General features: G+C 38.7%; 1 protein-coding gene across 2 annotated transcripts in view; it reads left to right on the top strand.

The window, feature by feature from the left end:
* The window catches only part of LOC129721692 (circadian locomoter output cycles protein kaput-like), a 165,416-nt gene that overhangs the window by 62,018 nt on the left and 83,930 nt on the right, over positions 1-19,468 (top strand). Inside the window, exon 2 of one of the 2 annotated variants that reach the window (XM_055674568.1) lies at positions 6,599-6,959. In XM_055674568.1, the coding sequence (XP_055530543.1) occupies positions 6,718-6,959 (242 nt within the window). In that variant the 5' untranslated portion in view covers positions 6,599-6,717. Of the gene's footprint in view, positions 1-6,598; positions 6,960-15,589; positions 15,773-19,468 lie in introns of those variants that run through there. The other variant, XM_055674567.1, reaches the window with a different exon arrangement.

The following is a 19,468-nucleotide window of genomic DNA, read 5'->3' as shown; positions in this document are numbered from 1 at the left end:
AACAATCTATCCACAATGCAGTTTACCCCAGAATATATGGTCAACCAAAAGTACATGAAACTCGTCAGTAAAATAATCCACAGATCGATACAAAGCCAATGCAATATTAAAACCTCGTTCGAGTGCTGTGCATTGCTGAACAAAAAAACCTTGCCTCCAGGATATGTTCTAATATCATTGGACTATCATCTCTATTCACGCCAATCCCCAAAGATCTTGTTCTGTACGATATAATCAACAGCTGGAATCGAATTGTGAAAAACACCAACATCAACATGGATTTATTCTTGGAATTTTAACTTCCGTTGTTATAATCAGCACTTACCTCAAATATTTGGAACGGCCATGGGCAACCCTTTTCCCCAGCACTAGCCGACTTAGTAATGGAAAATCTACTGGATTTCGTACTACGTATTCTGCCCATAAAAGCATAAGAGTCCCATATGACTTTTAAGCAAATTTTAGTTTATACTGTTAATGTATCTAATTTTATTTAAATTTTCGTATGCCTTAATAAAATTTGAAAGTTTGTTCTGAAAAATACTGGAAAAATACCAAACTTGTCTGTCCCATATTGAAAATAAAGGCATATGAGTCCCATCCTAAGTATATCCTTCTAAGCATCTGGGATGAGTGGAATTAAAGTGTTCAGTAGTGTGGCCTTACGGTCTGCAGCGATGCCTCGTGAACTGTTTGATGATGATGATGATGATTGTAGACTCTATGTCGAACGAGGTTTCATCTATAAAGCCTGTAGTACACTCTTTGTCTAATGGTCAAATCTTTGACCTTCTGACATAATGGTCAAATTTATTTGACATCATGGTTGTTGTTTGCCCGTGTTTGCCCCATGTTAAAATTGGAGAGTGACAAATAATCATCTTTGACCAAATTTTTATCTGTCAAATAGAGACAAATATTTGACGCTCGGTCAAAGAGTGTACTACAGGCTTAAGCTTTAGTTGCTTTTTGGTAAGGGGCCATCCACATACCACGTGGACAGATTAAATGATTTTTAATTGCGGGGCTAGCGCTACGATCCTACTGGACATTAACAGTCTATCCCGAGCCGAGACTCGAATCTACGACGACATGCTTGTTAGACAAGCATCGTACCTCGAGACTAGCTGAGAGATTCCGAGCAATTATGCATAAATCCAATATCTAAGAGATGAGAAATTTTGGGTCTTTTATTTTAAGACAAATCGTAGGAACTGGTATCATAGTATTTCAAACAGTGTTGCTGGAATAAAACTCTTATTGGTTAGATTAATTACCGTGAACGTTACAATAAAACAGACGTTACAATAAAACAGACAAATAAAACTCTTATGCAGAAAAATTTGAACGAGTGGCTCAGAATTTAGTCCCAATGCAAGTCCTGTTCCAAGTTCAAATTTGTATTCAATTTTGGTTCAATTTCAGGCAAAGGTTTAAGTTCAGTTTCAGCTCAAATGCCGGGTCCAGTTTAAGCTCTAGTGTTAGGTTATTTTCCAGGTTTACCTTTAGATCCTTTTTAGGTACATTTTGAAGGCAAGTTTGAAGTCCAGTTTTAGGTCCAGTTAAAGCGTAAGTTTCTAGTTTTGGGTTCAATTTCAGGTCATGGCTAAGGTCCAGTTACAGCTCAAGTTTCGAGTCCAGTTCCAGGTCCAGTTTGAGCATAAGTTTTAGTCCAGTTTGAAATCCAATTATGATTTAGTATCGATTTCAAGTTCCAGTTGGGTCCAGTTTTAGGTCGATTTTCAGTTTCATTCTTGGGTTTAATTTTGATTTTGAGTTTGAACCAGTTTCAGTTCTAGTTTCAAGTCCAGTTTTTGATCAAGTCGTAGGCCCTGTTCTAGATCTAGTTCAAGGTCCATTTTTAGGTTTTCTTTTTGATCCATTTTTAGGTCAAGTTTCATGTCTAGTTCAAGGCTTAGCTTTAGATTTTTTTTGATAAATTATTAAGACAAGTTTGAAGTCCAGTTTGAGGTTCAGTTTAAGCGTAAGTTTCAGGTCTAGTTTGAGATCCAATTTTGGACAATTTTCAGGTAAAATTCCGGGTTCTATTTCAGTTCATGTTTAAGTTCCAGTTTCAGCTTAAATTTCTAGTCCAGTTTTAGGTCCAGTTTAAGCTTTAATTTCCGGTCTAGTTTAAGGTCAAGTCTGAGGATCTGTTCAAGATCTAGTTCACGTGAAGTTTCAAGTCTAGTTTTAGAACCAGTTTGAGGATAAGTTTCAGGTCCAGTTTAAAGTTCAATTTTGGTCCAGTTCAAGGTCCAGTTTCAAATTGAATTTCAGGTCCAGTGTAAAGTCCAGTTTTAGCTCAAGTTTTAGGCTTAGTTTCAAGTCCAGTTTAAGGCCTAGTTTTAGGCCCAATTCTTTATCTAATTTTAGATCCTTTTAAGGTCCATTTTTGGTTTCATTTGCAGTATAATTTTCAAGGACAGTATCAGGTCCAGTTTAAGTATAAGTTTCTGGTCCAGTCTAAGTTCCTCATTTAAATCCAGGTTTAGATTTAGTTTTGGTTCCATTTCAAGGTTCAATTATTGTTCAGTTCAAGGTCTAGTTTCGGGTTCAACTTCAGATCCAGTTTAAGGTGCAGTTTCTGGTCAAGTTTTGGGTTCAATTTCAGGTCAAGTTTAAGGTCCTCTTTCAGATCAAGTTTCAGGTTCAGTTTTAGGACCAGTTTGTGGTCTAGTTTTAGGTACAGGTCAAGCACGAGTTCCAGGTCAAGTCGAAGGCCATGCTTAAGATCTAGTTTCAGGTCTACCTTTAGGTTCATTTTCAGGTCAAGTTTCACGTCTAGCTTTAGGTTTAGCTTCAGGTCCAGTTCTAGGTTCAGGGTTAGGCATAGTTTCATGTTAAATTTGAGGCGTAGTTTAAGATCGAATTTTAAATCCAATTCAAGGGTCAGTTGCAGGTCGAGTGTTAGGTTCAGTTTCAGGGTCAGTTTCAGGTTCAGTTTAAGGTTAAGCTTAAACATGAATTTCAAGTCAAGTGTCCGGTCCATTTTGGTTCAGTTTCAGCTCCAGTTTCAGGTTTAGTTTTATATCAAGTCTCAGGCCCTATTTGAGATCTAGTTTTTGGTTTAGTTTCTTGTCCCCTTTAAAGTCCATTTTTAGGTCCAATTTACGTCCAATTGCAAGTCAACTTCGAGGCTCAAGTTAAGGTTTTATTTTGGTCTAGTTTCAGATCTAGTTTCGGGTTCGGTTTCAGGTCAAGTTTAAGATCCATTTTCAGCTCAGGTTTAAGGTCCAGTACTAGTTTCAGCTTCAGATCCACCTTTGAGTCCATTTTCAAGACTATTTTCAGGTCCAATTTCAGGATACGTTTCTGGTCCAGTTTCAGGTCAAGCTTTGGATTAAACTTTAGGTACAGTTTAAGCGTAAGGTTAAGTCTTCGGTTCATTTTGGTACAATTTCAGCTCCAGTTCCAAATTTAGGTTCTGGTCAAATCGTAGGCCCTGTTTAACCCTCTAGTGCCCAATACCGCCATTTGGCGGGCTTCAGTCGAAGTTCTGAAAAGCTTCAATAAATACTTAAAAAGTGTTTATAATGATTCAAGTGATTTTGCCGAAACCCGTCTAGAAATTAACTTGGGCACTAGAGGGTAAGATATAGTTTCGGTTTCAATTTCAGGTCCACTTTTAGGTTCATTCTTAGTTCCATTTTCAGGTCAAGTTTTAGTTCCAGTTGTAGGTTCCTATTTAGGTCCGTTTTAGATGCAGTTTCAGGTCCAGTTTCTGGTGCCGTTTTAGGTCAATTTTCTGGTCCAGTGTTAGGTACTGTTTTAGGTCCACGTAATCAGATCAGTATTTCAGTTCAGGTCCAATTTTGGTCCAATACTCAAGTCAAGTTTAGGGTGTAGTTTACAGTTCAATTTTGGTCTAATTTAAAATCTAGTTTCGGGTCCAACTTAAGGTCAAGTTCAAGATCCTATTCTAGCTATAATTTAATTTGCAAGACATATTTCAAGTCCAGTCGAAGGATATGTTTTTGGTCCAGTTTCAGGTTCAATTTTGTTTCAGTTTTCGGTCTAGTTTTGAGTCCAATGTCTGGTCATATTCAAAATCCAGTTTCAGGTCCAGGTTTGGGTCTAGTTTTAGGTCCAGTAAAAAAATGCAAAGCCTTGGTGCTACATTCCGATTCGGAACTTGACCTTTTGTTTATTATACACAGACTTCGCAGCCAACTGTTAAGTGTACAGGACAATTTCGGGGCTAGCACTATAATCCTACTGACATTAACAGTCTCTCTCCCGAGCCGAGACTCGAACCTACGACGGTTGGCAGTTGGGAGGAGGTCCAGTTCTAGCTTTAATTTTAGATCCTCAGTTAGGCCAACTTTTAGGTTTAGTTTCGGGTCCATTTTCAAGTCAAGTTTTAGGTCCAATGTTAGGAACAGTTTAAAGATTAGTTTTAGGTTCAGTTTCAGGTTCTGCTTTAAGTCCAGTTTCTGGTCAAGTCTTAAGTATTGTTCAATATGTTGTTTTAGAACCACTTGTAAAACTGCATCTGAAACTTGATTTGAAAATGGAACTAAAAGTGGTTTAGTTCCATTTTCAGGTCAAGTTTCAATTCTAAATTTCGGTTCAGTTTTAGTTCCATTTTTAGGTGCAGTTTCAGGCCCAGTGTTAGGTTCAGTTTTAGGATAGTTTCTGGTTCATTTTTAGGTTCATTCTTAGTTCAAGTTTCAACCCTTATATAAGATCAAATTTCAGGTTTGGTCCAATTTTGGTTCAATTTTAAATCAAGTTTGAGGTGCAGCTAAAAGTCGGGAGATCCAGTTTCGGGTTCAATTTCAGGTCAAGTTTGGGATCCAATTTCAGCTCAAATTTGAGGTCCAGTTCTAGTTACAGTATTGTAATAGTAATAGTAATAGTAATAGTATTGGGATTAATTTCAGGTTAAATTCAAACTTCAGTTTCAGGTCAAGTTCTAGGTCTAGATTTAGGTATGCTTTAAGGTTTATGTCCTCTACAGTTCTAGGTTCAGGTTTAAGTCCTCTTTTTCCATTTTCAGTTCAAGTTTCAGGGGCAGTTTTACATCTAATTCCAGGAGCGCTTCCAGGTCGAGTTGCAGATCAAGTCTCAAGTGCAAGTTCAGGTTCAAGTCCATGTCCATGTCCAAGTCCAAGTACATGTTCAAGTCCATGTCCAAGTCCATGTCCAAGTCCATGTTCAAGCTCATGTCGAAGTCCATGTTAGTCCATCTTCGTGTCTAAGCCCAAGTCCATGTTCATGTCTCAGCCCAAGCCCAAGTTAATGTCCATGTCCAAGTCCATTTTTGGGTTCTATTGTTTTTAGGTTAACACTTTAAAAAAATTGAAAAGAGCCTCTTTTGAATGTTAGACTTGGTTTAAAGAAAAATAGGCATTTCTCTAATTGAGCCTTGTTGTCTGCGTCCTTGTATGCGGGTATGTACTGGTTACAAGACAATTCTACAAGAAAAATCGATTCCAGGTGCGTTGAGTTTCAGGCGCAAAAAGTAACCCTACCTCCTCGAAAAGGGTGTCCCCTTTTCGGGAATCACTTATCAGCTAGTAAACATACTCGATAATTAACTTGTTTTGATGCTCAAATCGCTACTTCGCTGGTTAGCGTATGTCAACCGGGTTGCAAGCGTCTCACTTGTGTGGGCGTTCTAATTATTTTTTCAAATAAAAGCATACCTTCCCGGTAAAAATGTGCTAATTCCAATTACATTAACGACCTTTTGAGTGACGACCGACCAGAAATGGTACAGTTTGTTTTTTGCTGTGGCAACAGTGATGGGCTTGAAGAGGTTAACGAGCGATCTATTTCCGATACAAAAAGTATGGGTCGTGTTTTCAAAATTATTATTTAATTTAGTGCTCATGCACCGATGAGTTTTGCTTAATTGAACGCTTTGACGACGATGCTCGTGATAAGAGAGGAGGTTCAATGAATTTTACCACATGCTAAATTTTCGCTTCCATACAGCTGCTGAGTTTTCCTTTTCAATAAAATAATTTGAGTTGGTGACATTGGCTTTTTATTCTTCATTTAGCCACTGACGTTGCGGTCAACCTGTGGCATATGTTGGATGGTAGACTGAAAACGTATAAATTTCCATCAAGTCAGCAGCAGTTGGATCAAATTTAGTTAGTAACCACACAAAAATACAGCGACGAAAAAAAATCAGAAACAGAAAATAAAGAAGCTAAATGTGTCACGTTGCAAATCGCCTCACTCGCTCGGGAAACTGAAGGGTAACCCACTGCAATACCTGACGAAAGAAGGCACCGCTGGGTGGTGGCTTGATATCTGTGGGTTCCAGCGTGATAAACAAATTTTTCGCATGTGCAGGATAAACCAGCAGGGATGCTTGCAAGGGAACAATGTGGTTACAAACGAGCTTCACTCCGGGGGGCTCTGCTATTTTCCGATTGACTTCTAGTTATTCAACGTACGTGAGCCCGTGTCATTCATTATGCCTGAATTGATGATCAACGTATTCATTCATCTTTCTTACGGCCAAAGCGTTCATTCTCGTTTTGATGCGTAGAAATCATATTGAAGGCGATTCTGCCCGTCTGCTTGGAGCCACTAGCGATTCTTAAACCTTGTTTTTTTCATCTTTCAATCCATGTTTCAGGGCAAATGTTATAAAAATAGAGGACCATCGAGCCACGCTGCCTATCGCCAACGCTACAAAACGAGCTGTAAAGCTGCACTGCTTTTGCATACATAAACCGACCAACCCGGGGTTTCGCGATGAAAGAGGAACCCAACCTAGCTGCCGCCGTGGGAGCGAAGCTTGCTTCTTCCTTTCAGGGGCAAAACCAGGCAGCAGGACAGCAGCAACGTCAACCACGCACAACCTCGATCACCAGCTACGACTCCGAGAGTGACGATAATACGCAGCAAGGATCTTCTTCGGCCGGGCCGTCTGGCAACGGCAGGAAGGACTCCGACGGGGAACGGTCGGATGCCGGTGCTACTAACAGTGCTTCCAAGTAAGTGTTTATTGCTAATTTATACTGATAGGAAGATGCACAGGCATCCGTCAGAATAGACCACCAAGTGGATTGTTGACTTGTTTGCTGCTCTTGTCGTTAGGCTCATTAACTGGAAGAATCAATTTCCCGAGAGCAGCATCCGCCCAGCGGGGTCAGTTTGCAGCGCAGCGGCACTAATTTGACATGAAATGCCCTACAAGTCGACAACTACGTGCTTCGATACGTTTCATTTCCGAAAAAAAAATCTATTTCAGCTCACAAATATAAGCTTGTAAAATTGTACCGACCCAGTAAATATAAATTATTCATGTTGGTTTGGGAAGCGAAAAGTTCCTCTATTTAGCACATCGTTTTAGTGATTACACAATTGCGCCCGGGGATCCTCTGGCGAACGATGGAAATGAAGGGAAAACCATTTTCGACTGGCTAGTAGTGCCCTTGGCTGTTGCCTATTCCAAATATGTTTGTTTTTTTTTTTTTTTTTTTTGGAAAGCACGATTAATAGCGTTCCTTGACGAGTGACCTTGAGATATCTATGATATCGATTATTCACCATTGTTGGTTGTATCGAAATTTCTCTTGACCTACGTCATAGTGTGTGTCATATTGTACGATTATTGGGCTATTGAATCGGGCAATTTGCTTTCTTTTTATGATTTTTGTGTTGGAAACTATTGCCTCATAGGCCGAGTATGTGTTCACTTTTTTAAACGTTATGCCAATCGATTGTATTGTATTGTTTTGTTTATTATTTCTTGAAGTACGAGGATAAAATCTGTTTCAGGCAGAAGTGGGCAATCCGCTCACGAGCTGGTCTTAAAAGCTGGTTCTTCATAGTGAATGAAAAGTGAAGGAATTACAATTTCTTTAATGCCGAAATTGTCTCTTTTTTAGGATTTGAAAGCTCCAATATATTCGCTCATTTCAGAAATATTATACCCCGCGCACATCCTAACAACCCGATGCTATGTCCCTTTCTATGGGTTTTTTTTTTTTGGAAGCAGTTGGTCCGTGTGCAAAACAGGCCAAATGGTGAGGTCTATGTTATGAAGTCTACATGAATTCTTTAACATCTGTATTATTTGAAAAATTTTACAAAGTTTGAAATTTTCAAATTTTATTAAACTTATCAAAGCTGCCAAAAATAGATCGATTTTTGTAATCCCACTGTAACTTCCCGTGTTTTATCAGATGATATTAACCTGATTCGAAGATTGCGTTTCATCAAGAAATAACAAAAAAAAAAAGACACCCTAGTTTAATGCTTTAATATAATCGCGAAAAATAGGCAAGATAAAGACTTACTTTCTTCGGCAATGTTGTTCAGAATAAGTCTATTTGCAAATTTTCTGCAATAAGCAAATCGGTTTATTTATTTTTGCAGAAATGTTGGTTTCACTATTTTTAATAAACATGAATCTTCAGTGAACATGTGTCTTTTTATTGAGAAAAACTGCCACAAACCGAACATTTGGGAGTCATGTGACAAAATTTTGAGCCATTGCCATATTGGATGCATTGAATGATATTCTTTAGCACTCCTCCAATTTTCCTGTAATATTAACATTTCTTTCGCATATTGTACGTAATATCTATTTTCCCTTAACGTTTTAATTTATTGACCTCATAGTGTTGGAAATTTACTAAGTAATTCACCATCGAAATTCTAGTTTTGATGTGGGACTACGTCCTCATTTCCTATACTGCTACATTCTGTAAAATTGGTAATAATAACCAATATGTTATTGGATAGATAAAATGTTGGACAATTTTGTGGCAGGTTCGTTATCATTATTTTTTCATTGCCATGCACTAAAATTGATAAAAAGTTTTAAGGGCAAATTTACGCGAATAATGAACCAATCATATGCGAGCATGACGTTGTGGATAGACACCATCCATTCTCTGTGATATTCTCTGTATCAATATAAAAAATGACAGTCTCCCCGTTCCAATAGGTCAATTTATTTATTTATTATTTTAACGAGGCTTCAACCATGTGTTGAATAGGTCAACAACAACAAAACACATTTGTTCACGAGAAACATCAATTATTTGGGGAGTAATGGCCGTTTGCCCGTAAAGCTTTTTTTGGCAGAGGTTTGCGGTGTTTACGATAGCGACGCAGGAGACCAACTGAAATAAAAAAAAATCATATTATTTCGTTAGTTTAAAAGTGTACCGCAGGCTATCTTGTTTCACTATCAATATATTCATTAACCCTGGTTTCTTGCGCAGGCAAATTATTAATGTTAAGAACATTTTAACTACAATCACTAGAATTATCAGAAGGAGAAATTTCCTTCCTCTTAGTTGCGATGTGTGTGTGTGTTTTTGCTGTTGTCATTTCAGGTCAATTTGAAATAATCTTGGAAAAAATTGAGGTTAAAAACGTCACTAAACAGCAGAAAAACACAAACTGGAAAGCTACAGAAATTCAAATACCAATCCACACATCTATCATTCAATCGCTCCAGTAAATTCGCACAATCTATAAAGTCCATATCTTACGAGCATCCCAGAAAAGCAAAGCTATGTCCCTTTGAGCAGATTTTTGTGGAGGCAGTTGTTCAGTTTATGACAAATCACCGTTCTCTCGATGCTTAACCCTCTACTGCCCAAGTTATTTTTAGACGGACTTTGGTAAAATGACTATGAATCGTTATGATTTTTTAAGTATTTATTGAAGATTCTTAGAGGTTCAACTGAAGCGTGTCTAAAGGCGACACTGGGCACTAGAGAGTTAAGCAAAATGGTGAATTCTATGTTATGAAGCCTACACGAATTTTATTATATCTGTATAGTTGGAAAAATCATACAAAATTTGCAAAACCTAATGAAATTGATCTCAAAGCTACTGAATAGAAACAGTTTTTTGTAACCCGAAGTAACCGGCCGTGTTTTATCACCTTGACAATATCAGCGACCAGTGTTTGTATACTTCGTACAGCTCGTGATTCATGCGCCTGCACCACAGTCCATTTTCTTGTATTGATCGCAGGATTCAACACTCGAAGACCACAAGCGCTCTCCGATTGGCCTCCTTACATATTCACTGTTCATGTTTGCATATTGTACAGTAGAGCGCATATTTTGTGCGGATCTGTAGGCCGCGGGACCTAAGCAAATTCATCAACCACTTTGAGAGTATCTCCATTCACCGCAGTATCAATGCAAAATTCCTATCTTCATTGGGTACAGAGTTACAAAGTATTTCTTGTGAAAGTTATTCAAAATTTAGTTTTTATACTTAACTATTGTTAGTTGCATTTCGCAAGCAAACGTTGTTCTAACGACGTATACAAAATACACGTTTTTGTCGAAGATCTCTAGGACTTTTCCTTACAAAGTTATAGCACATTTTAGATAATTTTTTCAATCACCTACACGGTGACAAAAAAGTCCGGTCACACTTTTTTGGGGTCGCCTGTAGCCTACACGTTGCATCTCTCTGGTGCCATCTATATGTCAAATGAAAGGGTTAACTTTGATGCCCAAAGTGGCTGAGTTTCGTTTCTGTGCAGTTTGTTTGCATTGAGTTTGAGCCATGGCAGAGTTAAGAGCAGCTGTTATCGCTGAATATGTGAAAGGGTACAAATCCGGACACATATTCAAACACCTAAAACCGCTCGGAATCAACCGGAAATTCGTGTACCGGACCATAAATCGGTACCTAGAGACCGGAGGCACCGAGGACAAGGCACGATCTGGACGACCAAGGTCTGTGAGAACTCCAAGGCTGAAAAAGATTATACGAGATCGGATTCGCCGGAATCCCGCCCAATCTGCACGAAGCTGGCCAGGAACCTTAAAATGAACCGAGAATCAATCCGCCTGCTTCTGCGCAAGGATTTAAAACTTACACCGTACAAAAAACAGGTGGTTCATGGGGTTACTAAAGCTACAAAGGACAAGAGGTACCAACGGTCGCGGGAATCGCTCGGTTGGCGCGCAGATGACGAGATTATTTTTTCGGACGAGAAGTTGTTCGTTTTGGAGCAAACAGTCAATCGCCAAAATGATCGAGTTTGGAGTGTGAGCTTCCAGCAAGCTCCTGCGGACAAGCTGAGCGTTTCCCGGTTCCAAAATAAGACGTCAGTATTGGTTTGGGGAGCCATTTGCAAGAGAGGTAAACTGCCTCTTATTTTTATCGATAAAGGCGTCAAAATCAACGCAGCGTACTACCTGGACACGCAAAGGTTGTTCAGGTGTGGTGTGAAGAAAACTTGACCGATTTCATTTCGAAGAATGAATGGCCTCCGTCGTCTCCGTATCTGAATCCACTGGATTATTTCGTGTGTGGATACATGATGTCGAAGCTGAACGACTATAAAATAACAAACTTGGAGCAATTCAAGCGCGTTATCACGAAAATCTGGGACCAGATGCCGATGGAGCACGTGCGCGCCGCTTGTGACGACTTTCCGAGACGTCTGAAGCTGGTTCGATCAGAGATAGGTGGTGTAATTCCGAGATATCGTCTGTGAAGTATCTTTATGATTTACTGAATAAAGCTATGGAAGCCAGATTAAGATTTTCTTCTTATTCTTTGAAATATTGAGATTTTCCTGTGTGACCGGACTTTTTTGTCACCCTGTATAGAATGTATAGTAAGTCAAGTAGTACAAACTGTTATAAGTTCCATTTGTCCCAATCCGACCACTTTTTTTCATATAAAATACTTTATAACTCTAACCGATAACACAGTGTAACAAAAATTTACTTTTTGTTTTTTGGCTTTTATATGTGATTTTTTCATCTATTTTGACGCAAAAACAAATTCCCCCGAGTTTGAACGCATTTCACCTTAAGGGCCAACAGTGGCGCCATTTTGAATTTTTGAGAAATCGGAAATTTTCGATGTTTTTTCGACGCCATTTTGTTTTAGAACCAAATATTACAATTCTAAGAGTTTGTCCACATATTAGCATTTTCTTAACCATCTTAAAAAAATCAGATCTTGAATTGGACAAAAACTGAACTCAAAACGGTGATTCTACGAAACCGGTTTTGGCATGGTTTTAATATATTTCACGTAGCGAAATAATATCGAGTATGTATGAGCATTAATGGTAATGCGCTAATATCTAAAAGTGGTAGTCAAATTACGTCATATATTGAGTAAAAAGGTCTCAGGAATCGATTGGTAGGTTTCTGATCCACGTAAAATGTCAGTAACAAGTCAATTTTGCCCCAATTCTCCTACAGTACTAAAATAGGTTTATCGCAACGTGAGATTAGCTTATTTAAAATCTGTTTAAAGCAATTTCAAGAATGTGAGAGATACTCTAAGTTACAATTACAATTTTCTTCACTTTTTGCGGGGAGGGAGTCGCATTCAACTTTATCGAAGGCGCGATGATTCTGTCTCATACACGAAGCGAGTTTCAAATGTTTTGACCGGTCCTGGCAGAAAATGCGACCCCTCCCTCACAAAAACGGAGGATCATGTAAAGGCAAATTGTTATTGTATCTTTGAGTATCATTTACACTCCTGATATTACATTAAACTGATTTCAAATAAGTTCACATAACGTAGAGATAAACCTGTTCTAGTATTGTAGGGGGATGGGGGCAAAATTGACTTGTTGCTGACCCTTCAAGTGGATCAGACACCTATCAATCGATTCCTGAGACTTTTTTACTCAATATAAGTCATAATTTGACTACCACCTTTAGATATAAGCGCATCACAAATAATGCTCATATATACTCGATATTATTTCGCTTCGTGAAAATATACTAAAACCATGTCAAAACCGTTTTCGCAGAATCAGTGTCAATAGCAGTGCTGGCCAGTGTGACCTTTGCTGTTTGGAGACCGTATTAACCTCTGCATCTCCATAAAGATCACAGGAAGGAGATTTTTGTTAGCAGCGAAGGGCTCGTGAAATCAGTATTCATCTCGATAGGTGATGCGATATATTCCTCTATCTCTTTACACAAAAAAGTTAGTTCTCTTGATTTTTAGTATAGTGAATTTTTCATAACTTTTGACAATTTGCGACTATGCGACACTATATTCGTACAAATAATTGTCCCGAAGACATCATCAACTAAGATGAAGTTGGAAAGCGCTATGGAATTAGGTTCCATTTTTTTCCTGTTTAGACCACTGTGTAACGCCCGCAGAACTACCAAAGCAAAACCTAGAAGCATGTGAGACTTCGTGTTGATGCTACCGCTCCTTTGCACACTTGTCCTACGTACATCACCTATGTGACTATGTTCACCGCGTCCGAAATTCGTCCACTGTCCTGACGCTTGATGAAAAACCGTCCAGAGCCGTATGTGTCAGCTTAATCAGTTTTGTTTGTAAATTACTTTCACGCGTAATCTGCCACAACTCGTTGAAAACAATATCGCACGCTATCCTATGGGGCTAATGGTGATCTCAATCAAGATTAGTTAAAAGAAATCCTTATCGATTTTGTTTCTGGCACATTTTGCATGTTGTAGGATAAGTACAACGATACACCGTGTCCCAGTGCTAAGTTGAGAAAATTTCCAGCTCGAAATGATCCTCGACCTGATCGGGAATCGAACCCAACATCACAACCGTGTATGGGAAAGCTAGCCGACCGACATCGCCAACCACAGAACCACGGGGACTACAAGCTCGTTGTGTCTAACTGAATCGTACGTCGCCTTGAAGTTCATGAACAGATCATGTGCCTGCAAGTTGTGTCCTTAAACTAAATTTGCATACTTGAGCTTGGAATGACAAATTGTAAGTTAAACAAAAAATAATCGGGAGACACAATTTCAATGCTCTAGAATGTTTTTCGAAGAGAAACTGGTTCCAATTAGTTTGATTTGATGTTTATTCAGAGATTTTTTTTTTGATGAACGGAATTTCATATTTTCGTAAGACAGCTAATTAATCATAGATTTCATTTCCGCAATTCAAATTGTCAATACTGATCCAAACTCAGAAGGTTGAGGCTGACGAAAATAGCGGACCCCTTATTTTTTGTGCTGCCGTAATTCACGAATTATTAGGATAACTGTTATCCGATATAACTTACTGAAAGACCTGTGATACCCGGGGGCTGTCAGAATGAATTATTTTGCCAGCTAATTAAATCGTGTTTAATTAGTGTTTATTATATCATTCCCAACCAAATGCAGAAATTCAGAGATCAACCGCTCAGTATGAGTGCACTTTATATAGTTTTAGAGTAGATCTGCTTAGTAAGGAAGGAAACCAACTCTTTTTTTTTTTCTTTTCTTAATCTGGGAATCAACTTGCTATGAAATACAGCGAAGCTGAGAAATAATTATGCCTGAAGCATAACCGAGCAACATGTTGAAATCCATGTTGGAAAAATAAAGAAGCAACCTAGTACTAGAGAAAAATTTCGCGTTTCGTCTGGAGGGTAAACCAAAATTTGCCGGCGTACCGATGACGCACTAATGATGGCACCTTTTTTGATCACGTACCCATATTATCGGCGAGGAAACCACCTGCGAAACCAGCAGCACTTGGAGGTTACGGTTCGAGCACTTGTCCAAACAAAGGTACCTTTCCATTACTGCACGTTTTGTTTTGCTCGTCTGCAAAGACAGGTTATTATTGGCTTTTCTCGCCCGGCAGTAGCGGCACTCGCCGGGTATCTCGGCTTGCAGAGCCGAAATCGCTCATTTTCTTTCCCCTCGCGTTGCCAACATTGTTGCGGGAATAATATTTTCCGACTAAGAGACACAGCCGGCGAGTGGTCGAGCGATGATTGAGTTCGCACAGTAGATGGACTGTATAGAAATGCTGACCAAGTGACAACAAATAAATTAAGAAACACTTAAGAATGTTCTATCTTAGACCATTCTTGATTCAACTACTCTTTAACTGCAGACATGCTTAAAATTTGACTCTAAACCGTAACTCGAGTTTTCGCTTTTTGGTCAATGACGAGCCATTTCTCACGGCCGGCTGGTCTCATTGGCGTGTCTAAAAGTGGGAGACTTTGGATGACATGGCGCTCAATAGACTGCAACATTGTAACGATGCGAGTAAACGTAATTTATTATAGCTTTTTAACGACTTAATTTTAAACTTCGTGATTAATGATAAATAATAATTGCAGAACACAATGGAATTTTTAGTTGGTCACCTCAACTTGTAATATATAGCCAGTTAACTTTAAATTTTACCAACAATCACAACATGTCTGCTGCTTATTTTAGCTTCTGCCATCAGTCACATTTGCCGCCTTGTAAAACATCCGTGTAATGAACAACGAAGCACACACGAACTGAACACCTCGAGCCATCGGCAAACCCGAAACATTGTATTGGCAAAGCAGTCGCTCACTCTCGATCTCTCATTTTTAACGTACTTTTGTGTGTTCTCGGGGCAGCCGCACCCGCGCCGCACCCAGCATGGACCCATCGACCAATCGGTATCAACAAAGTATGTTCCCAGCACAGTAGTAGTAGGTACTAACATAACGTGCTTCAGCACCCACGGAGCGGAGTGCCTTTCTCCTCGTCATGCGCCGCCGGTGGAGACGCATGATGGCCGGTGGCAGAATGGCATCAACAACTGACTGGTTTCACTCACCCGCTCGCTCGCTCGGTCGGTTGCCTCTGGTGGCAGTCGAAATCGGTAGTCAGTCTTGGTTTATGAGCTACGCGCGGCGGCTGTTCCGAAAAGACGTGCGAAAGTGAAGCGTTCGGCCTCAAACGGGTGCGTTTGTATGAGGAAATGCTTCTAATATATTCTCCATCCCGGCGAGCGGAAGGACATTCGGCTTGAATCAGTTGCATGAGCTGCTGTTCCGTGGAGAACAATCGACTAGTGTTGAAGGCAGGTTATGTGTGTTGTTTTTTCTTACCGCCGTCATTCACTATGCCGAAATCCGGCAAGTGTATGAGAGAGCGCGCGAGTGCAAGAGCGGGCCACTTGTTGAACCTGCCCGAATGTTGTTTCGTGTACTCCTGCCAAATCGTGTATGTACTTTTCAAAGCGCCCAAATTGGGGAAACGGGGAACTTGTGATGCGCTAGCATTTGTGATAATAGAAGAAACCAAGCATGGCGCGATTTACTACCTGCCCACCTGCAAAGCTATTGACGTGTCCGCTGATTGATGAGTAATCATCAAAATGTTCTGTTTAATCGAGTGCAAAAAAAACTCCCTGGTTATCGAACGTGGATTTGGCAGTGAATGTTCCAATTTCAGTGCTCGGCTACATGGACCGTGGATTGGTGTGGGTGATTCTGATGTGCTTGCTTATGCTCGATAGAAGAAGTGTAAAAAATTGAAAAGCGAACGAAGATGGAAAATTTGGTGGGATTTTGTTATTTACCGTCGGTGGTGCTATGCGTAGAAATACAGTACGAAAACAAGTCTACAGATGCTGTATTCACTGCTGCTGTCATTACCGTCATTCATGAAGATGGTAGCACGAATATACGTTACAGATCATCTGGTTTGGGGGTGGGCTGACGACTGTCATGTTTGATGGAATGATGTGAGAGATATTTATAACAATAAGGACTATGGCGAAAAATTTGTGCGGCTTTTCCATGCGTGTTGTGTTCAATTCCCGGTTCGTTGTGTTGAATTTCCGGTTCGATGTGTGTAAAAATAAATTTTCAACTTATTCACTAGTGTCAGCTCAGGCACCAGACCTTTCATATTCGCAGCTTATTTACGTCGGATTGAAAGTGCCGAATGGCCCTTTCACCTGACCTGTGCGCGTTTTCATGTCTTTCGCAAGAAGAAAGTCTGCCTCAGGACTGGATTTTTTAACGATGACGTAAACTTAGCTGGATGTGAAGAAAAAAGAATGTAATGTGAAGTAAACTTAGCTGGCGAATTGCTCAACTGAACAAATATGATACACGATGGACATTTTTATGGATTTTTTTTTGTTCCATTATTGATCCAAAATAGCTTCTTGAAACGGTCAATATTTTACTGTTTCAATAAAAGGCTCATTTGATACGTTTACTTTACTTGATTCAAAAAACGAGATCATTTCTGTTAAACTGGTTTCATCTTTTGTGGATAATTTTGCAGATAAACGCAGTTTTGCGAATTAACGCGATTTTGCAAATTGCTGCAGTCTCGTGAATTAGCGTGAATCCGCGAATTGAATGTTTCAAACCAAAGTCTGGCTGATACGTGATGTAGTCTCCTTCCAGTTTTTTTAATTGGAGAAAATGTGTTGAAGTCGTTTACCCAAGGAGTACGATTTAAGTTACGTTATTTTCAGAATGTATTTTTTATTAATCGCTGCACAACGAAAATCCAATCAGAATGATTCGGCATAAATTGTTGTTATGCACATGGGAATGTTTTTCCGTACTTGGGAATAACTTTTATTAGCTAAATATTGAATTTTTTTATTTTTTTCCGGCAAAACATTAATAATAGCTAAAACATTTATTAAATAATTTCTGGTAAAATAAGAATAAATGCATGGAAGAATGGTTGTTCAGTAATCGACAACATTATATATGAATACTAGTAGGATAATCATGAAAATCGCCCAGATAGTTTTTTCAGCAATCGCTATCACGGCAAACTCGTTCTTAAAAACATCACTTCGTGAGATCCGCCTTTTAAGCTTCAAGTTTAGTTCATGCAGCCCTAACGAGTGGCACTTACAAACGCTGTGACATCTATTTGCTTAAATCTCTAAAAAAAAAATGTTCTCTGCAAGTTTTTCTTTGAGACGAATAAGAAGTCTCTGTAAAATTCCTCCTAATTTGGGAAAAAAAAATTAAAATCTTATTCTTTCAATGAAATCGCAGTCAAAACTGATTTTTATGATGCATCCAAAGTATTGCCGTTTTCGAAATATTACAATTGATTGAGTTAAACATTTTTCAACCTAAAATTGCAGAAAAAATACCATTCAATTAATAGTTTTGTTAATATATGGCTATCGCACAAGGAAAAGTATTTAGTAAACTAAAAGGAGTTTAAAATCTTCTCACCACATTTTTACATGAAATGTTATAAATTCTTGATTGGCAAATTTAGTTATGATTTTTTCTTAATATCATAGAATGCTGCATTATTCTGCCTAGAAAATTAGACTTTGTGACGAAAGCGAAAAAATGCCCTTGAGCTCAAACTGAAAAAAAAAATGAAAGATTATAACTTCTTAAGCATTGCTGTGAGTGTTGGTGCTCCTAGCCAAGACTTCAGAGACTTAAAAAAAATCTTCCCGTGAGTAAACGTAGAAGCAATAAACCCAGGGTGCAATTACTCTGCGCCTTTCGACGTACTTTCGAGCTTGCTACGGGCACCTAAATTCATAGCAACGGTTAAAGAGCTATGATACTAAACCTGCTAAAGCTGTGTTGATCAGAGTAATTCATCACAAGTTTTTAGAATTTAGACGTTTGTGGGCTTCCATCAGTATCCATGAAAAATTTAGCAATCGAATTCATATTCAGTTTATTTTTTGAATTCGTTAAATTCGATAAATTTCCTGTGGAATGTAAAATCTTTTTTCAATATTTATTTTCAAATCTGCCCAAAAAACTGCTGTAATCATGTACATTTGCAGTTTTCTAGTTTTACAAATCCAATAAATAAAACATAGAATCACAGTTCTTCAGCTCGAACAGTTCGAAACATGTTCTACCAAGGTCTTCGAGTTTATTTTTTTTTGCCAACCGCAATGGTGGGAGCTTTGTATCCGCAAGATTACAGAGTCCGCTTTCACATACGGGTGTTCATGGGCTCGAATTTTAACAGAATCAGGCCGATTCAATTCAATATCAAAGGACTTATGCATGGGTTTATTCTCAGGCTCCTCCACACGAATACTTCTCCTCAGACCGGAAAACTCTTATTTAAATCTTTGAAAATTTATCCACTCGTAGTACGTTATACCTTCGAACAACTTGCTTCAAGCGATAGTAAGGTCGCTAAAGAAGATAAGACTTTTAGATGCCACAAAAAAAAATACTGGTCGCAGTGGCCTCCATTTGAAAAAGGGTTTGATAGACTTTACATTTCATTATCCAATTTTAAACTTGAAACATGAAAGTTGAAATTAGACTCCTCGATTGAAGGAAAAATAAAAAAAATCAAGTCACATCGGATGTACCCCAAGAGTTACACATAGGATCGCTCCTTTTTATGTTATATGTTACCTCCGGTTACAATGATTTTAACATAAGCAAAAGTTTTACCGATCGCGATTTGAATGAAACTTTACACAGTTGCATTCTGGTTAAGTAAACTGAGTATTTTATGCGGATAGTGAATTTTTTTTTTAGACTCAAGAGTAATTTTCTAAAAAAGCGTATGTCAGGATGTTGAAAACCTGGAAAATGAGGGAATGTCAGAGAATTCAGTTTCGATCAGGGAAATCAGGAAATATCAGGGAAAACTGAAAAATAATCAGGGAAAATTTTTTAACCGAAACGCGATTTGTTTTAAGCGGCTCTTTGGCGCCAAAACGGATTTTTTTTTCAGCGTAAAAGGCTAGAGTGTTACATTTACTGTTTGATTTTATATCCGATCTAACACGTTTTTTACTG

The sequence above is a fragment of the Wyeomyia smithii genome, chromosome 2 (genome assembly GCF_029784165.1).
Source record: "Wyeomyia smithii strain HCP4-BCI-WySm-NY-G18 chromosome 2, ASM2978416v1, whole genome shotgun sequence".
NCBI lineage: Eukaryota > Metazoa > Arthropoda > Insecta > Diptera > Culicidae > Wyeomyia > Wyeomyia smithii.
Note: the sequence above shows the minus strand (reverse complement) of the source record. Positions and strands in the feature narration are given on the sequence as shown.